General features: G+C 42.1%; 1 protein-coding gene across 1 annotated transcript; it reads right to left on the reverse strand.

Annotated features, from left to right (window-relative positions):
* Positions 1-9,740: 9,740 nt before the first annotated feature.
* LOC102932837 (keratin, type I cytoskeletal 19) lies at positions 9,741-17,059 on the reverse strand. Its single transcript, XM_037886879.2, has 8 exons — positions 16,410-17,059; positions 15,325-15,407; positions 14,468-14,624; positions 13,009-13,170; positions 12,406-12,531; positions 11,940-12,166; positions 10,982-11,112; positions 9,741-10,115 (listed from the first exon to the last, which is right to left on the reverse strand). Exons 1-8 carry the CDS (start codon positions 16,992-16,994, stop codon positions 10,090-10,092), a joined length of 1,497 nt encoding a protein of 498 aa, XP_037742807.1. The 5' UTR covers positions 16,995-17,059; the 3' UTR covers positions 9,741-10,089.
* Positions 17,060-17,263: the final 204 nt, after the last annotated feature.

The raw sequence follows: 17,263 nt of genomic DNA on the forward strand, positions 1-17,263 counted from the left end.
GAAATTAATCAAAACTGACCCTTTCCCATGAAAAGTTTGTTTCAATGAATCAGTATTTTACCATGAAACCACATTTTGTTGAAAAATGCCCAAGCAGCTCTAGTTCTGACCTTGAAATAAATTGAGAATACTGCAAGTGCAGCTGGTTCAAAGATCATATACCCTTACTCCCATAGAGGGACTTCAACAGCAGGTGGTTTTAGGATTATTTAATAGCAAAATAAGGTACTATTCTCTCTCTCTCTCTCTCTCTCTCTCTCTCTCTCTCTCTCTCTCTCTCTCTCTGTGCATTTAAAACAATATCAAGTTAATTGTTTAATATCTTAAAACAATATATTTTAAGAGACCAGCAAAATTCTGCTGTGTTTATAATATATAACCGCTGATACACCAACTTACATATACAATTTATTATATTTAGATTCCCTAGATGCATATTTTGAAGTTACAAAGTACAAATTCCAAGGAAAGATTGTGTGCCCATTGCATCTGACCCACACCCCATTGGAGGCAGTCACTCACTATGCTCACTGGTTTCAGAAGATGAAGATCACATAGAACATTCATCCTGCACCCATCAGTGAAAAATTGCTTTGCACTTCATCCTTCATGGGCAGTCTGCTGCCCCCTGGTAGGTGAAGACAAGAATACACTATCCTAACCAAATATTTGCCCTTTAGACTAATAAACCATTGTTCCATGCAGCATACTTAATCTGTTTCCTAATTTGTTACGTAATCTAGTATACACTAGTATTCACAAAATGCTACAGAGCAGCCTCTTGAAGATGCATCGACCAAACAGAGAGTTGATGATTATGAGTGGGCAGATGTATTCAGTAGTCATATCTGCCAGAATCCAGCTGTAGCAACAAACATTGGGAAAGAGTTTTGCTCCCCGAGCACTCCAGCTCTTTGGGGCAGGTACCATCTCTTTGTTTTTTGTTTGTACAGCACCGAGCTCAGTGGAGTCATGGCATGATCCATCACCAGGGTTCCTAGGTCCTACAGTAACACAAATAATAAATAAGTCCAATAATTTGCTCAAGAGAGGGGGGGGAACTATACCAGTGCTAGTGCAAGAGCTGGAGAATTAAATGAATTGCTCAATGTAGACACAGCCTAGCTGGTACAGCCAGGAATACACTGGGCTTATTCCTAAACATATGCCACAATCTCTAATAGGTAAAAGATGCCAAAGTCATTCTGACAATGCACTGATTTATGTATCTATAAATCCAGCAGGCCTGTCCAACTTCATCTGGTCTCTGGCTGCTGGCAGTTGGTTGTAATCGCTACCACAACCTCCAGAGCAGCAGGTAATAATTCCGTCAGTCATACACAGGCGAATGTGGTCAGGAATCCCAGAGAAGGTGGGAAATAAATTTACACCATCTCCCAAGAAAGTAACCTAGGCAAAGTCAGGCTCATCTCAAAGTTCTCATGGACCTGACTGTTTAAGATGGGCAACTGGGCTGGGGCAACGGGCAGCCAAGATAGGCAGTTGGAATCTTATCTTCTTAGTCAGTTTCCTCATTTTCAGTTGACACGATTTCCACAGGATTATGTTTTATCACATTCCACCGATAGGGCCTCATCTGCTTTACAGCATATTTCTGTTAAACAGCCAAGATTTTTAATTCCCAGAATTAGCAAAACAAACACACCTGAAAACTGGAGTTTAAAATATAACTTTATTGCCTATGTGAAGAAACAACGTACACAATGCGTCATTAACAACACAGTGCCCTCTAGAGGACAAGATGGGAACAACAAAACAGTACCTTCAATCTTGTGCTGTCATTTACACCTGCATAAATTGAATCCAATGATGTAAGGTGCTTCCAGATCAGAATTCACCACTCACCTGTGTCAGTGGTAGCATTAGACAACCCTTTTGCACAGGTATAAGTAATGACATAAGGTGCAGGACCATGGAGAATCATACTTTGTGTCATTAGAGGGCAGGGATTGTGTTTCCATATGTGTTGGAATAGAACCTCTAGTACAATGAGGTTCTGGAAAACTATTGCAGTTTATATTATATTAATTTATTATATTATATTATATATCAAAACACTACCCCCCTTGGGACTATTTAAAAAAACTTGCTATAACATTTTACTACCCTTATTAAAATATTCTCCAGTTCTTTAACCCAGCATTCTCAGGCTCTCTTTCTCTCTTTAGTATTGTGCACAGCTGTCAGTGTTTGGGGAGTTGAACACCAGGGCAGTATAACAGTTTTACTAATCAAGCAGCCAGAGCCAGGACTTTAAAATACTCCCACATTTTTTCATGCTTTGTTACTCAGACTAGTGGTGGGCACTGAGCAGCGCTCAAATACTGTAGAGAATGGGTACTAATATAAGAACAGAGGAAAATAAATAGATGGTCTCAGAATTACGAATTGCCAAATGCTGTATAATGCTTAAAGAGGCAGGTATCTCGTCAACCGTATCTTCTGCCCCTTCCTCACACTTGAATTAGAAAGCTCCCTGTGAATAGTGGTATTAGAAGATGTCTCTTCCTTTGTTTGATATTTTCTAGTCGCTAAGCACTAGAGGTCGTCATCCTGGCACACTGCTTTGCCTGTTGATCTAAGGAAGCTTATTTCTTCTGGCAAAAACTGGGAAACATTCTTGTTTGGCAAGAACTGAGACTTTTCTGTCCATTTGAAGAGTATTTCACCCCTGCCAGATAAGTTTGTATTCTCTGGATTCTTTTAACTTCCTGACTTCTCTTGGCTCCCTATATACCAGAGGTGGGTCTTGCTTCCTCTGTTGGTGTGTCAGAGCCAAAGTATTATCCCTCCCCAGGTCCTCTGTCTACCCTGTTGTTGCAGGGCACAAAATGATCCCCAGCTGGGGTCAGAAAGACAATCCCTCCCAATTTATGGTGTTAATGACATACTAGAAAAGTTTTACACTTTCCTCTGAATCATCCAGCACTTGCCACTGCCAGAGACTGGATACCGGACCAAAGAGATCACTGCTCTCTTCCAAATGGGATGATTTCTTTGTTCCTCTAGGGAGAGTTTATCTGTTTCTGCATTATAAGTAATGCTTAATTTCTAAGCAGAGGATTCCCACACACTGTTCTATGTGACTGTGGGACTAAGAGACATGCTTTGAAACATGCTGTATATGCTAAAACCTGGCTGTCCTCAAACGTCTCCTATTTTCTCCCTGTAGGTGGCTCTCTTGTGTTTCAGAGTAGCAGCTGTGTTAGTCTGTATCTGCAAAAAGAAAAGGAGGACTTGTGGCACCTTAGAGACTAACCAATTTATTTGAGCATAAGCTTTCGTGAGCTACAGCTCACTTCATCGGATGCATTCAGTGGAAAATACAGTGAGGAGATTTATATACACACAGATCATGAGAAAATGGGTGTTATCATACACACTGTAAGGAGAGTGATCTCCTTGATTGTGATGGCCCACCTTGATTATCACCAGAAAAGGTTTTCTTTCCCCCCTTCCCCCTTGCTCTCCTGCTGGTAATAGCTCATCTTAAGTGATCCACACTCCTTACAGTGTGTATGATAACACCCATTTTTTCAAGATCTGTGTGTATATAAATCTCCTCACTGTATTTTCCACTGAATGCATCCGATGAAGTGAGCTGTAGCTCACGAAAGCTTATGCTCAAATAAATTGGTTAGTCTCTAAGGTGCCACAAGTCCTCCTTTTCTTTTTTCTCTTGTGTTTGTTAACAGTAATTTCTGTTTCCATCTGGATTTTGTATGATCAGAGTGACAGGGCACTTGACTCTGAATGATTTTCTTTTTATGGGTGATTGTCGATGAGAAACAGCCCACCCCAACATATTGTACCAAACCTTGCAGTACTTGCATATTCCCTTCCCTGTGCAGAAAGCTGATAGGGAGAGTGTCTCAGAAAACTTTTCCAGGATGTGCTCACCATTCCTGTGCACCTACACTTTTTAAATTAAGACATAGAAATGAAAGACCAAATTCTGCACTTTGTTTCACCAGTTTTATGCCTGTGTAAATTGATTGAAGTCCATGGAATTAAACTGCTGTAAGACCAGCGTGACAGAGTGGAGATCAGGCCAGATGTTACGATAGTTAACTAAGATTTCTAAAAGACTGATTTTTTTCAAATATTGATTTAAGTGAGTGTAGTTGGTGCCGTAAATTGCCAGTTGTGTAAAATATTACTTTGGTGTCTAATTGCTTTTCATGTTTATTCATAGGGATGTGGAAATAATTGATTTTCAATTCACTGGTGGTACTGAAAAATGAGAAAAAAATTATTTCAACTTGACCAGAAATGAAACTTTTTTGAAATTTTTGGTGGGAAAAAAATCAAATGATAATTCATTTTGGGTAAAACAGAAAATGTTCAACAAAATATTTCCTTTCATTTTTGAGCTTTTTTAATTTTTAAAAATAAAAGTGAAGTAAATTTTTTAACAAAATGTCATTCTGAATTCAAAAATAGAAATGTTTCATTTTGGAAATATCAAAATGAAACTTGTTTTTTTCTAAAATATTTCAACTCTTTTTTTTCCCCAGCCAGAACAATTAGGCAAAATTGATATGAATTCATATTTTTATTTTAAAAAAACCCCATTGTGGACAAAAAGTTTTGCCAGAAGAGACCATTCTTACCACCTAGTCTGACCTCGCACATAACACAGGCTAGAGAATTTCACCAGTGATTCCTGCATTGAGCCCAGAACTCATTGTTAAGCTAAAGCATGTCTTTTAGGAAGACATCCAGTCTTGATTTAAAGACTTCAAGTGATGAACACTCTGTTGCACCCCTAGATAAGTTGTTCTAATGGCTAATTACCCTCACTGTTAAAAATGTACCTTGTTTCCAGCCTGCATTTGTCTAGCTTTAGCTTCAGTCTCTGGATGTTGTGTTTCTGTCTGCTAGATTAAAGAAAATCAGAAATCTATCCAAAATCTTCTCCCAGTGTATTTATAGACCATGATCAAGTCACCTCTTAACTTTCTTTCTTGATAAATAAAATAGATAGAGCTTCTTGAGTCTCTCACTATAAAGCAGGTTTTCTAGACTTGATTTTAGCAACTGCAGCCATATTTCTGCTCGGATTTAGCAAAATCATTCTATTTATGTATTGTCCATTAGGCTGAACCTAGGCTGATTTTTACATCTTTGCAAAGTCCTGCTCAGGATATTCAGGATCTCAGAAAGTCTGAACTGGACTGGCACTCAGATTTACTAAAGCCAAGAGTAGGGATGGTGGAACCTTGTGGCCAAGCATTCACCATCCATGGAAACTATAGTTCACGAGGGTGCTCACAAAACTGGTTGGATTGAACGAACCTTTTATTCCTCTGGTTTAAACCCATGGTTTTTTCTCAGGTGACTCAGTCTATTTTTAAAATTATTTTTTTTAGCTAAAGAGAAGTGAGTTTTCTGTATTAGGGGTAGAAGAACCCCTGCCCCCACCAAAATTGGGCAAGCACAAATGGGTTCCCTGAATTTGTGTTTTCATTAGAATGTTTCTTTGTCTCCGGACTTCTCATCTCTCCCCTTCCCCCCACGCTCACATTTTGATTTTTTTCACATCCATAAGAACATAAGAGTGGCCATACTGGGTTAGATCAATGGTCCATTTAGCCTAATATCCTGTCTTCCAACAGTAGCCAATGCCAAATGTTTCCAAGGGAATGAACACAGGCAACTGTCACGTGATCCATCCCCTGTTATCTAGTCCCAGCATCTGGCAGCCAGAGACTTAGAACACCCAGAGCATGGGGTTGCATCCCTGACCATCTTGGCTAATGGCCATTGATGGATCTATCCTCCATGAATGTATCTAATTCTTTTTTTAACCCAGTTATATTTTTGGCCTTCACAACATCCTCTGGCAACAAGTTCCACAGGTTGACTGTGCGTTGTGTGAAGAAATGCTTCTTTTTGTTTGTTTTAAACCTTCTGCCTGTTAGTTTCTTTGGGTGACCTCTGGTTCTTGTTTTTATGACAAGGAGTAAACAACACGTCCTTATTCACTCTTTCTGCCCCAGTCATGATTTTATAGACCTCCGTCAGATCCCCCTTAGCTGTCTCTTTCCCAAGCTGAACAGTCCCATTCTTTTTAATCTCTCCTCATACTGAAGCTTGTTCCATGCCCCTAATAATTTTTATTGACCTTCTCTCTACCTTTTCCATTTCTAATATATCTTTTTTGAGATGGGGCAACTAGAATTGCATGCAGTATCCAAGGTGTGGGCATCCCATGGATTTATATAATGGTATTATGATATTTAATGTCTTATTATCTATCCCTTTCCTAATGGTTAGGAACATTGTTAGCTTTTTTGGCTGCCGCTGCATATTGAGCAGATGTTTTCAGAGAACTATCAACAATGACTCCAAGAGCTCTTTCTTGACAGCTAATTTAGACCCCATCGTTTTGTATGTCTACTTGGGATTATGTTTTCCAATGTGCATTACTTTGCATTTATCAACACTGAATTTCATCTGCCATTCTGTTGCCCAGTCCTCCAGTTTTCTGAGACCCCTTTGTAACTTTTCACAGTCTACTTTGGACTTAACTATCTTGAGTAATTTTATATTGTCTGCAATCTTTGCCATCACACTGTTTACCCCTTTTTATTCCCTATCTTTGTCAGAGGAGGAAAAGCCCAGGTGTTTCTGCATTGCTGAAACACTGTGTGAGCTAATATAATTCTCAAAATAATTAACACATTTTAAAAATTTGCAAAACATTGAGCAGGAGCAGTATCCTGGCTTGTCAAAGAGCTATGAGCAAGTAGTGTACAGCAGACACTAGAATAATCCATGAACATCAGTGATATGTGACATCTACATAACTACATCCTATCCACTTAGACACAAGTCGGAAGAATGGTATGTGTGTTCTTTTGGGGGAGACAAGGATCTTGGTCTTGTAAATAAGGGTTAGTAGTCTGGATAGCTCTGCATATCAAAGGGCTCTGTTTGCACTAGTCTTTTTCCCCCCTTTCAGTTCTCCACACTGCTGTTACTGATGCAGCTCCCCAATAGTGGGCATGTTCCAACATAAAGCGACTGTCCTCAGAGGACACCAGTTTGTATCCCAGCCAGGGGTCCTGATTCTCACAGGATATGAGTAGTCTCCCAGGTCTCATGCACATGCACACTCATGCACACATACTTCTTTTTATGTTTGTGTAGCTGCCTCGTTGGCATCTGTCACTTCTGTGTATGTAAAATTCACTTCCATGTGGCATGATCACTACATTGTGCCTTTACATATTACTCCATATGTACAGTCACTGAAACATCTGTAGGGCCCTGCACTAAAATAAAGGCCAGCAAAGTTCTTGCTACTGCAGATGATATTTGTGACTTCCTGTGTGCAATGTACAGCTCTGGGATGCTGTGTGTAGGTGGTGCTGTTGTGGAGGGCAAGACGGGGGTGTTGGCTTTGTTTTTGTTGAGGGGTGGGGTATGGCTTTGGGTTTTGGTTTCTTTCTTGGACTATGCTGGCAAAACGCTAACAACCTATGCATGATCCGGGGATGCTTCCACAATACTGTGTTTGCTCGAAGCATGGCTCTCCTATTTGCCACAAAGTGGGCACATGGAACACTGCCTTAACTACATTCTGCCCTCCTCACCATCATCAGTTGTACCCACAGCACCTTCCTTGCACCTCTGCCCTCATTCTCTGCCACCATTCCAAAAGGTATGTACAGCAGATACATTAAAAAGTTTTAAACGTATTAACAGTTCTAGCGACATTCCTAATATTTAAAACAAGGAATATTGGTGGAACCAGTAATACCTCTAAAATTGGTATTAACTTTTTAAATGCTTCCATTGTATTTATATAAAATATGCATACGATAAATAGATCCACACCTATAAACATTCATATTAAATGTTACATTCTTTTTCTCTCTCGGCCTCTTTTCTGCCCATCTAATTTCTACCCATAAAAGGAACATTTTCAAGATGGCCACTGTCCCACCTTCACTTCTGGGTTGAAACTATAGTTTTACAAAATCCTAGAATTTGAGAAAACGTGTTTGGTTCAAGTGAGTCCTCATGGGCACAAACACAGATGACCAGGTTCTGACAGAAACTGTCACAAACCCATTGAGAACCAAACCCAGTGTGTGTCTCAGAGTGGGACTGGATTGCTGGGGGGGGTGGGTTACATAACCTTTCACCTTTAGGTTACTAACCTGAGTTCAGTTTAGGCTGGTAGTGACCAAAGGAGTGGTCCAGTGAGTCTTTGGTGACCTGTACAAAGGGAATTGGTTGCTTCAGTCCATTTCTTAGTGAGAAGGTGTTGACATTGTAGAAATAGGCCTGTTTGTTGTGATCTCAGAGATGCAATGGCTTATAAAGAACAATATTTCATCTCACCCCTCACAGAGCTTGTCACTGCAATGTATTGCTGGTGGTTAGTGTGAGTGTGTGGGAGCTGCCTGTTCTGCAGATCTCCAAAGCTGTCATTCATACACTTCAAACTGCTCTTAATTCTCTTCTTACAACTAAAATTTAGCATACTCATACCAGAGAAACCAGCATAAACCCTCATGCATTAGCTGCACAAGGGGACTATATCCAATGAATATTAGCTCAGATAGTAACAGGAAGTGTCTGATACATAACCATAGACACGACGGGAGGAAGACACCTGCTACATCAACTAGTCCATTTCCACAGCTCTTTTGCCAAGGCCAGATTGTTCTCCTTAGTTTATTGTCCAGACCAGTTTTAAATGATTCATGTTGTGGGGCTTCCACTACTTCCCTTTGGGGACGATGGCACAGTCTAACAGACCTATCTGAGCGCATGGCTTCGTGAGCGCATTCTCACTTCTGGGCTGAAACTGTAGTTTCACAAAATCTTAGAATTTGAGAAAACGTGTCTGGTTTAAGTGAGTCCCCATGGGCACAAACACAGAAGATCAGGTTCTGACAGAAACTCTCAAAAACCCACTGAGAACCAAACCCCGTGTCAGGTTTCAGAGTAGCAGCCGTGTTAATTTGTATCCACAAAAAGAAGAGTATTTATGGCACCTTAGAGACTAACAAATTTATCTGAGCATAAGTTTTCGTGGGCTACAGCTCACTTCATCAGACGCAGTGTGTGGCTCAGAGTGGGATTGGATTGTTTGGGGGTTGGTAATGGCTTACATAACCTTTCACCTTTAGATTACTAAAATGAGTTCAGTTTAGGCTGGTAGTGACCAAAGGAATAGCCCAGTGACCTGTCTGAAGGGAATTGGTTACTTTAGTCCATTTCTTAAGGGGCAGCCTAGAAGTGACAAGGCCTGTCTTCCAGAATTATACTGAGGCATTCAGTCTCCACAACTGTCAGCCAGATTCTTTCAGCTGTGCTCAATTCACCTTTTTTTAAAAAAAAAACAACCCTAAAATTTAGCATAGTGTTATGAAAGAAACCCACAAATTCACATAAACCTGCCCATATGGGCTGTACATATAGACTGTGAACAATCGCAGTTTACACAGTAACAGGCAGTGTCTGACCTAGAAGTTAGGGCTGGAAAAGACGTGCTAAGTTCGCTAGTGCATTCCCTCAGCCCCACTGGACAAAGCAGAATTGTTCTCCTTAATTTATTGTGAGGAGGCTTCCACCACTTCCCTTTGGGGACGATGGCACAGTCTAACAGACCTATCTGAGCGCATGGCTTCGTGGTTAACCCGGTACCAGAGACCACTGAAAAGTTGGATAGAGGAAACCATTTCCCAGACACAGGTTTCTTGATTGCATCAGGCAGAAGCAAAGTTTTATTGGAGACACTTTTTCAGCAGAAGGTAAATTACCAACCACGGTACAGATTAACTCAAGTAAGTAATTATTGTAATTAGACACAGAGAGCATCACAGATTGGAAGAAGCAAGTATCATGATAGGCAGGAAGGTGGACCAAAGCTCAGATGGGCCCCTTAGGACACTTGTGTTGGCATTAGCAGCGATGAGTAATTCTGAAGAGCTCTTCTCCATGCTCTTTGCAGAGGTGCACAGTGAATGTGCTGGCTGAGCTCTCGCTTTGTGTATGGATGGGTCTTTGCTGGGTGGGTCTTGCACTGGAAGATGCCGGTTTCTCTTCTTAGTCACAGATCTTTCTGCCGTGCCCTGGAGAGGGATAAATAGAACCATTACTTTGCTTAGAAAGCAAGTAAAACCTTCCCTGCAGCATCAGGCTTTGAGATGTGCCTATTTAACATATACCCCGAGTGTGGGGGCTGCACACAGACACCCTGCTGACTATAAATTCAGATGAGCTCCAGAACTTCCCCAAAATTGTTTGTGTTTAGAATACAAAAAAAGAATACAAACCCCACAGGTTGGGCGAGCCGCTGTGCTGGGAATGCACAAGGGAAGCTCCTTGTGCCCTTCCCCTGGCCTAGTCCATCCCCTAGACACCCAGCTCACTCTGCCCCCAGTGTGTTTTATTTTTCCTAGAAAGCAAATGTAAATTGTTGTGCTCTCCCCACGGCTGGATGCACCTCCCGGAGATACTGGTTGTGGCCTTGGATCCATTTTCCCATCCCCGACCAACACCTCGTTGGTTCCGTCTCTCTGTTTTAAGGACGTTTTACCACCTCCTTCGTCCTACAAAACACCCAGCCTCCATTTCCAGCCTCTTTCTCCAAGTCCTCTCTCTCACTGCTTCCACTTCAGGCTACCTTTCTTTTCCCTCTTTCCTCCTCCCTCTCTTTTAGCTCTCTTCTCCCTCACTTGCACCATTCATAATTCATAGTGAGAGAGTCACAACTGCATTTGATCCTGTTTCTTGATAACACTCCCCATACCATACCACTGTTGTGTCACCATGTCCTACCAGACTCTCCAGTTGCCTTACAACAGGGTCCTGAAAGGTGAGCTACAGCACCTCACAACCACCTAACAGAGAGTGGGTTTGACAGCTTTTCTCTTGCCCTATTGGTAAGAAGAGGACTAAAGAAACATTTTCCCTTATACGGTAAGTCAGTTCTTACCTTTTAGATCACTGGGGTGGCAAGACGTGACATGGGGCAGAGAGTGGGAAGATGAAGAGTAGGAGTGGGACGTTTTAGTGACTGTTCCTCCTCCTATTCCACCTCCTACGCAAATCCCTCCATCCGAGCCACTGTGACAAGGAAAGAATGTTTGGTGAATGAACGAGAAACCAACCTTACAACGGCATTGTAGGTTCAGTGAAGCCATGTGACTTTGCCTGTCCTCAATCGCTACCAGTCCAGCAAAGAGCCAGGACCTGTCCAGCACGCCTGTCCAGCCCCCTCACTCCACTTTGTCCACGCAGAAAAGCGAAAGTACATCACTACAGGGCGAGTCATTCTCCCCACTAACTTTGCCCACAAAGGATGAATTAGTCATAGGCTGCCATTGCCAATGGGCTTTTTAAACAGGGTCTGCTGACTCCCTTGCTTCCAAATCAGGAAAATCTTTCCCTAATTATTTGTACCATTTGTTTCACAACAAAGTGAAGTTGGGGAGATGCCAGATGCTTGGGATAAAAGAAGGAATGACCTGGACTTTTGGCAAAATCTCAGACTGGGTCTTTTATGCAGGTTTGAAATACTTAGGTTAATGTCTTGTTACAATTCTCTCTCATTTTCACAGCTGCCTCTGCACCCCCGGCTTCTGTCTGGAGCAGAAATGGCAAAATATTGCAATTAATCCTCTCCTCATGGTAGTTGTTGCCCAGCACATACCAGGAAGTACACAACAATACGAGATGATGCTATATCATTAGATACAGTATTGGAAGGCACCTCGTCTCATTAGAAGTTCTCCATTCTGCAGACCCACGAGGCGGGAACGAGGTTTGGATCAAGCTTTGGATACCTATCTAAACTGAATCCCCACACTCTCTGTGATTTTAGATCTCACACGTTGCACAGATCACAGCATAGGTGTTTGCTTTATGCCCCGCTGTGTCTGTAGTCTACGTACACAATGTCACGCTGTCCTCCTTCCAGCAGGCAGCGGTAAGTGTGAATCTCCTGCTCCAGTCGACATTTGACATCCAGGAGAACCTTGTACTCGTGGTTCTGGGACTCAATTTCTGCTCGCAGGTCAGCCAGTTGCTGCTCCACACAGGTGATCTGTTGCTGTAACTGGCACAGGTGGCTGTTGTAGCGACTTTCGGTTTCAGCCAAAGAGGCTTCCAGATTGTCTCTCTAAGAAATGAAGCAAAAGACCCACCTGTACTTTAGCCATGCACTAAATTAAACCCATTTCGATGCAGGAAGTTGAGGATTTCAACGCAAAAATAAAAGCAAATCGTTGCTAACAATGGGTGTGGCAGTGATATCATCACGGCTACATAGAGTGCCAGGCCAGGCTGGTCCCCGTCAGTCCAGAAATCCAGACGTCAGTGTGTCACAGGTGAGATATCAATGGTGACAACATCACATACCTGGCTGAGGTGGGCTTGCAGATCAATTTCCAGGCACTGCAACTGACGTCTAAGTTCAGAGACCTGGCTGTTGCACGACTCAACCTCCTGACTGCTTGTGATGACCTCACGATTCACCTCCTCAATCTGAAAACCAGAAACCCAGAATAAAGAGCTTCAGAGGGATTTTTTTTAATTGTCAGGTGGATCTAGTGAATGTATAAAGGAGTGGGTAACAAAAGATGTAAGATAGGCAGGGGCTGGGCAAGTTTTCTGCACACTGGAATCAATCTCATCTATTGCTTGCAACTCCCCTTGCTATTCGAATGCTAAGACCCCTCACAACTTCACCAGTAATTCTCTTCTGTCCTAACTGACAGGCTCGCCCGCTGTTCCACCAACACACCTCAATAATGACATGTAGCAAACCCCGTTCTTCCATGAGACACATACACTGTGTATACACAGGGCCTCCATCCCTTTTGCACCTGGTCACTATACATCTATGCTGATGACGTTTAGAACATATGATACAGGAATAAATTCTCCCCGTGGCGTGCACGTGTGATTCAGAAATAGCTCCTGTATTTTTGCTTGAGAGAGTTACAGTTGTGATGAATTTACCTTGCATTCATACCAATCTTCAACCTCTTTGCGATTTTGTGCAATCATTGTTTCATACTGGCATCTCATCTCCTCTAGGATTTTCTTCAGATCTGGGCCAGGACAGGAATTGACCTCCACGCTGACATCACCAGTGGACTGGTTTCTCAGACAATTGATTTCCTGCAAAGATAACCCAGATCAGCTTGTTTGAAAAGAAAAACAACATGAGTTGAGTTCTCTGGCAAGTGAGAGCAGCATGCCACTGTCAGTGAGCCTCTACGTCCCGGGGCCCATTTCTGACAGTCACAACAACTGTCTCTGATGCTTCTTCTCCAGTATACACCCAGCTCTGGTGGGGAAACCACAGCTGATTTCCAAGCAAAGCTCTACAGTGAGTACTCCTGAGGTAAAGAAACAGTGGGTGTTTATTGGTTTGTGTGATGGTTAATCACAGCAAATTAAGGAATTCCTGACTATTTTTGCAGCAAAAAAGGACATGTTTTATGCTTCATCTTCACCTGGGTCTTTTTGTCACTGGATCTTGCATAAGAGGCGATTTCCTGTGATAGTTTCTACATTATGCTTTTTAACAGTTTATGATTTCACAAGAGCCATTTTTGTGTGTGGCTCTTCTACACACCGAATCCAGTCAGCGCATTTCCACTGACATTTTTGTGGCATCCATATTGTGACAGAATTAACTTTGATGAATGAAAGTCACTCATTTTCCTGAATGGGTTTGGACTAGTGTTACAGGTTCTCTTGGCCTCTTTTTGACAAAGAAGTCATTCTTTATCTTAGATTAGTCACAATAGGTTGGCTCTCTTCATATTTTTTCCTTTCATATTTACATTTCAAGAGAAGGGAGCTTGGTTCAGTGCTTAGAGTTCCTGCCCTACTCTTCCTGGATCTGCTACTGAGTTTCCAAGTGATTTTGGGCAGGACACTTCTTTTAACCATTCCTTAAATATCCTGGCTTCGCAACAGAGAGAATACTAGCATCACAGGGATGTTGTTAATACTAATTAATTGTTTATGAAGTGTTTTGAGTTAAATTAAGTAATGGGCCCGTGACAAATCAGCTGGAAGATTTCTGCAACTCATCTCTAGTCTCTAAGGTAGCTCTCTCCCCTTCCCCTTTTGCAGAGCCCAGGAGCTCCCAGAAGCTTGACATTCGTTCCTAACACTCAGGTCCTACATTGTTCACAAACCTTAAATGGCTGGACCTGAGCTCTTGGGCTGCTTGTGACAATTACTCCGGCACAGGATCCGCCCTCTTTATATTTCAAATTAGAATGAATATGATAGGCAACGGGATTTGTGAAAGGAGTAATTTCATAATAATGCAGATTATTATTAATATTCTCTTGGTCGTAGTTGCAGTTGTGCCCTGGTGTTTTAATCAGGATCAGGTCCCCACCGCTGTAGTAAGTAATGTACAAAATAATTTTTTTTATATACGGGAATGAGCTCCTACCTCCTCATGGTTCTTCTTCAGACAACACAGCTCTTCCTTCAGGCACTCAAGCTGCGACTCCAGGTCAGACCTGCACAGGGTCAGTTCGTCCAGAACTTGGCGTAAGCCATTAATATCAGCCTCCACACTCTGGCGAAGGGCCAGCTCAGTCTCATACCTAAGCCATGGACAAGAAAGACAGAAAAGTCAGCCCCTGGCTGAGCCCACCATTAAGGAACTACTACAAAGATGTCACACACTAATTTTTCTGCACGTCCCCTGGGAAATAATCAAAACCCTTTTCTTTTTTAAAAATCCATGGGCCAGACTCTCAGTTGGTAAAAATCTGCATAGCTCCATTGCCTTCAATGGACTCTTGCCAATGTACATCTGTTGTCCCTATATTTTAGCCCATTAAACCTCACAAGCAAACTCTTTGTTGCCTCAAACACTCTGTCCTAGAAATGCCCCTATTCTGGCAACTCTAGAGTCAAAGACCAAAGGCACATATCAAAATCGGAGATCGCCACTTATGTGTCATTGTTCCCAAGTACTCCCCTATTGGTCTGTCTGTATCCATTGTTGTCTTTTGTCTTCTAGTGGGATTGTCAGCTCTTTGAGGGTGGTGAGTGTCATTTTGTTCTGTGTTTGTACAGTGCCTAGCACAATGGGGTCCTGGGCCATGACTGAGCTTCATAGCTGTACTCTAATACAGATAATTAATAATAATAATAAAATCTCTCAAAAACACAACCTGTCATGAATCAGGAATTCCAGTAATTCTTGGTTGGGGATTTCTTCATTTGTCAATTTGTAAATAGGATGTGAGGGAACAAGAGGAGAATTACAGGGTTTGTCTGGTACAGAGAGGTACTCACTTCAGCCTGAAGTCATCAGCTGCCATCCTGCTGTTATCAATGTTCAAAATGATCTTGTTGTTGTCTAGGGTAGCGCAAACAATCTGGAAAAGAATAGGGTCCAGGGGATTTTCAGCTCTGAAGTCTCTTCACTATGTCACATTCAGTGCCACATTGCAAATTTCAGTCTTTTTACTCTCCCAGTATTCAAATTCAGACAGATAGGAAGCACAGAAAATTTCAGATCCAAGGAGAAATGTTTGAGAAATGTCCAAGTGTGTGAAGTGAAATAGGTGAAATGAATGAATGTGTAAAAACACGCTGTTAAAATGCTAACAGTTTTGCAATTATAATTAGTGCTCCCTAGTGTCTGCTATAACAAACCTCACATTTTCAAACTTGGTCTATGGTTCGTAACTATGAGTTTATATTTTTTTCATCGCAAGACTTACATTACAGCTCAGCATTTGGCAGGTATCTCTCTCCCGCACCCTGTGATTCTGTCTCCTTTGTTTTTCCTATCTGGCTAACTCTTCTTCAGAATACACTTGGAAAATATTTTTAAAAAAAATTAAATTGCCCATTCAAAACCATTGGTGACAAAGTATCCTTTTTTTCTTATTGTTCTTTAGGAGAATATTCCCCGTCCCCACCCTCACTTCTGTATACGAGCTCAAAGTTGGTTGAAATAGAAATGAGATTTTAACTAGAATCTGGAAAACTGATGACACGAAGCAATGTAATAATGAGGATAACTCAGTGGATTAATGAATGAATTTCTCTTCTCATCTCCCTTTTGAATATAAATATTTTAAAACATCCTCTTACAAACTTCATTCATGAGGAGTACTGACCAGGCCCAGAATGTTCCCTGCAGATGTAACCTTTTTCTCTATGTGCAAATCTGGTCAAGAAAAGGCAAGTTGTAAATGGATTCATGAGTTTTCACACCCTCACTCGTAGTTCATAAAAGCAGTTGCCTTAATTTATGTCTGCAAAGAACATTTTACAAAAGTGAAATATTGCCTCTCACAACTGCCCTAGGATCTGAACACAGACTCAGAGGGAAGCTCTTACAATGGGGAATGCAGCCAAAAAAAAGTCACCTGATTTTGAAGATCTTCTATTTCCTTATAGTAGCAGCTGTAGTCCTTTGGTACACCGGAGTGTCCATGCTGGGCATACCATTCCCTGATTTTGCACTCTAAGGCAGCATTTTCTTCCTCCAGGCATCGCACCTGGTTCAGGTAAGAAGCCAGGCGGTCATTAAGATTCTGCATGGTCAGCTTTTCATCACAGTTGAAAAATACGCCATCTCCACAAACACCACCACCACCAAAGCCACCACTGACTGCACCACCAAAGCCACCTGCATATCCACAGCGGGTGCTGCCACCACTGAACCCAATGCTGGAACAACCTCCATAACCGTATCCTGGGACACCTGCTCCTAAGACACCTCCATAGCTACCTCCAGAAAAGCTACCAGCACTCAGTCCCGCTCCACAACTCGCTCCACCACTGTAACTCCTAGCCGAAAAGCCTCTACCGGAGCCTATCCCATAGGAGCTATATCTTCCAGAAGAGATGGAAGAAGTCCTTCCTCCACCACCACTTCCAACCACACAGCTACCACCACTACTCCTCCCTTTGCTAGAGAGAGTAACAGTATGCTTGGTGCTGCAGCTCATAGCGACAGCGATTAAGAGTCCAACCCAAAGCCCAAAGCAAGAGGCACAGCTTGATATGAATTCAGACTGCAGATTTTCTATCCCCACAGATCTCTATTTATACCTTCTACAGTGGGTGTCACCAGTAGGGTGTTTCTCCTTCCCTTGGGGCTGACTAGTCTTGCTGTTTATGCCAAGAATAATTTCCCAAAGGCAGTTTCCCTCCAGAAATCCCAGTACAACAAGGAAGTTAATTTACACTTTAGCAGCTAGTTCCAAATGTACACTCG

Source organism: Chelonia mydas, chromosome 27 (genome assembly GCF_015237465.2).
Source record: "Chelonia mydas isolate rCheMyd1 chromosome 27, rCheMyd1.pri.v2, whole genome shotgun sequence".
Classification (NCBI taxonomy): Eukaryota; Metazoa; Chordata; order Testudines; family Cheloniidae; genus Chelonia; species Chelonia mydas.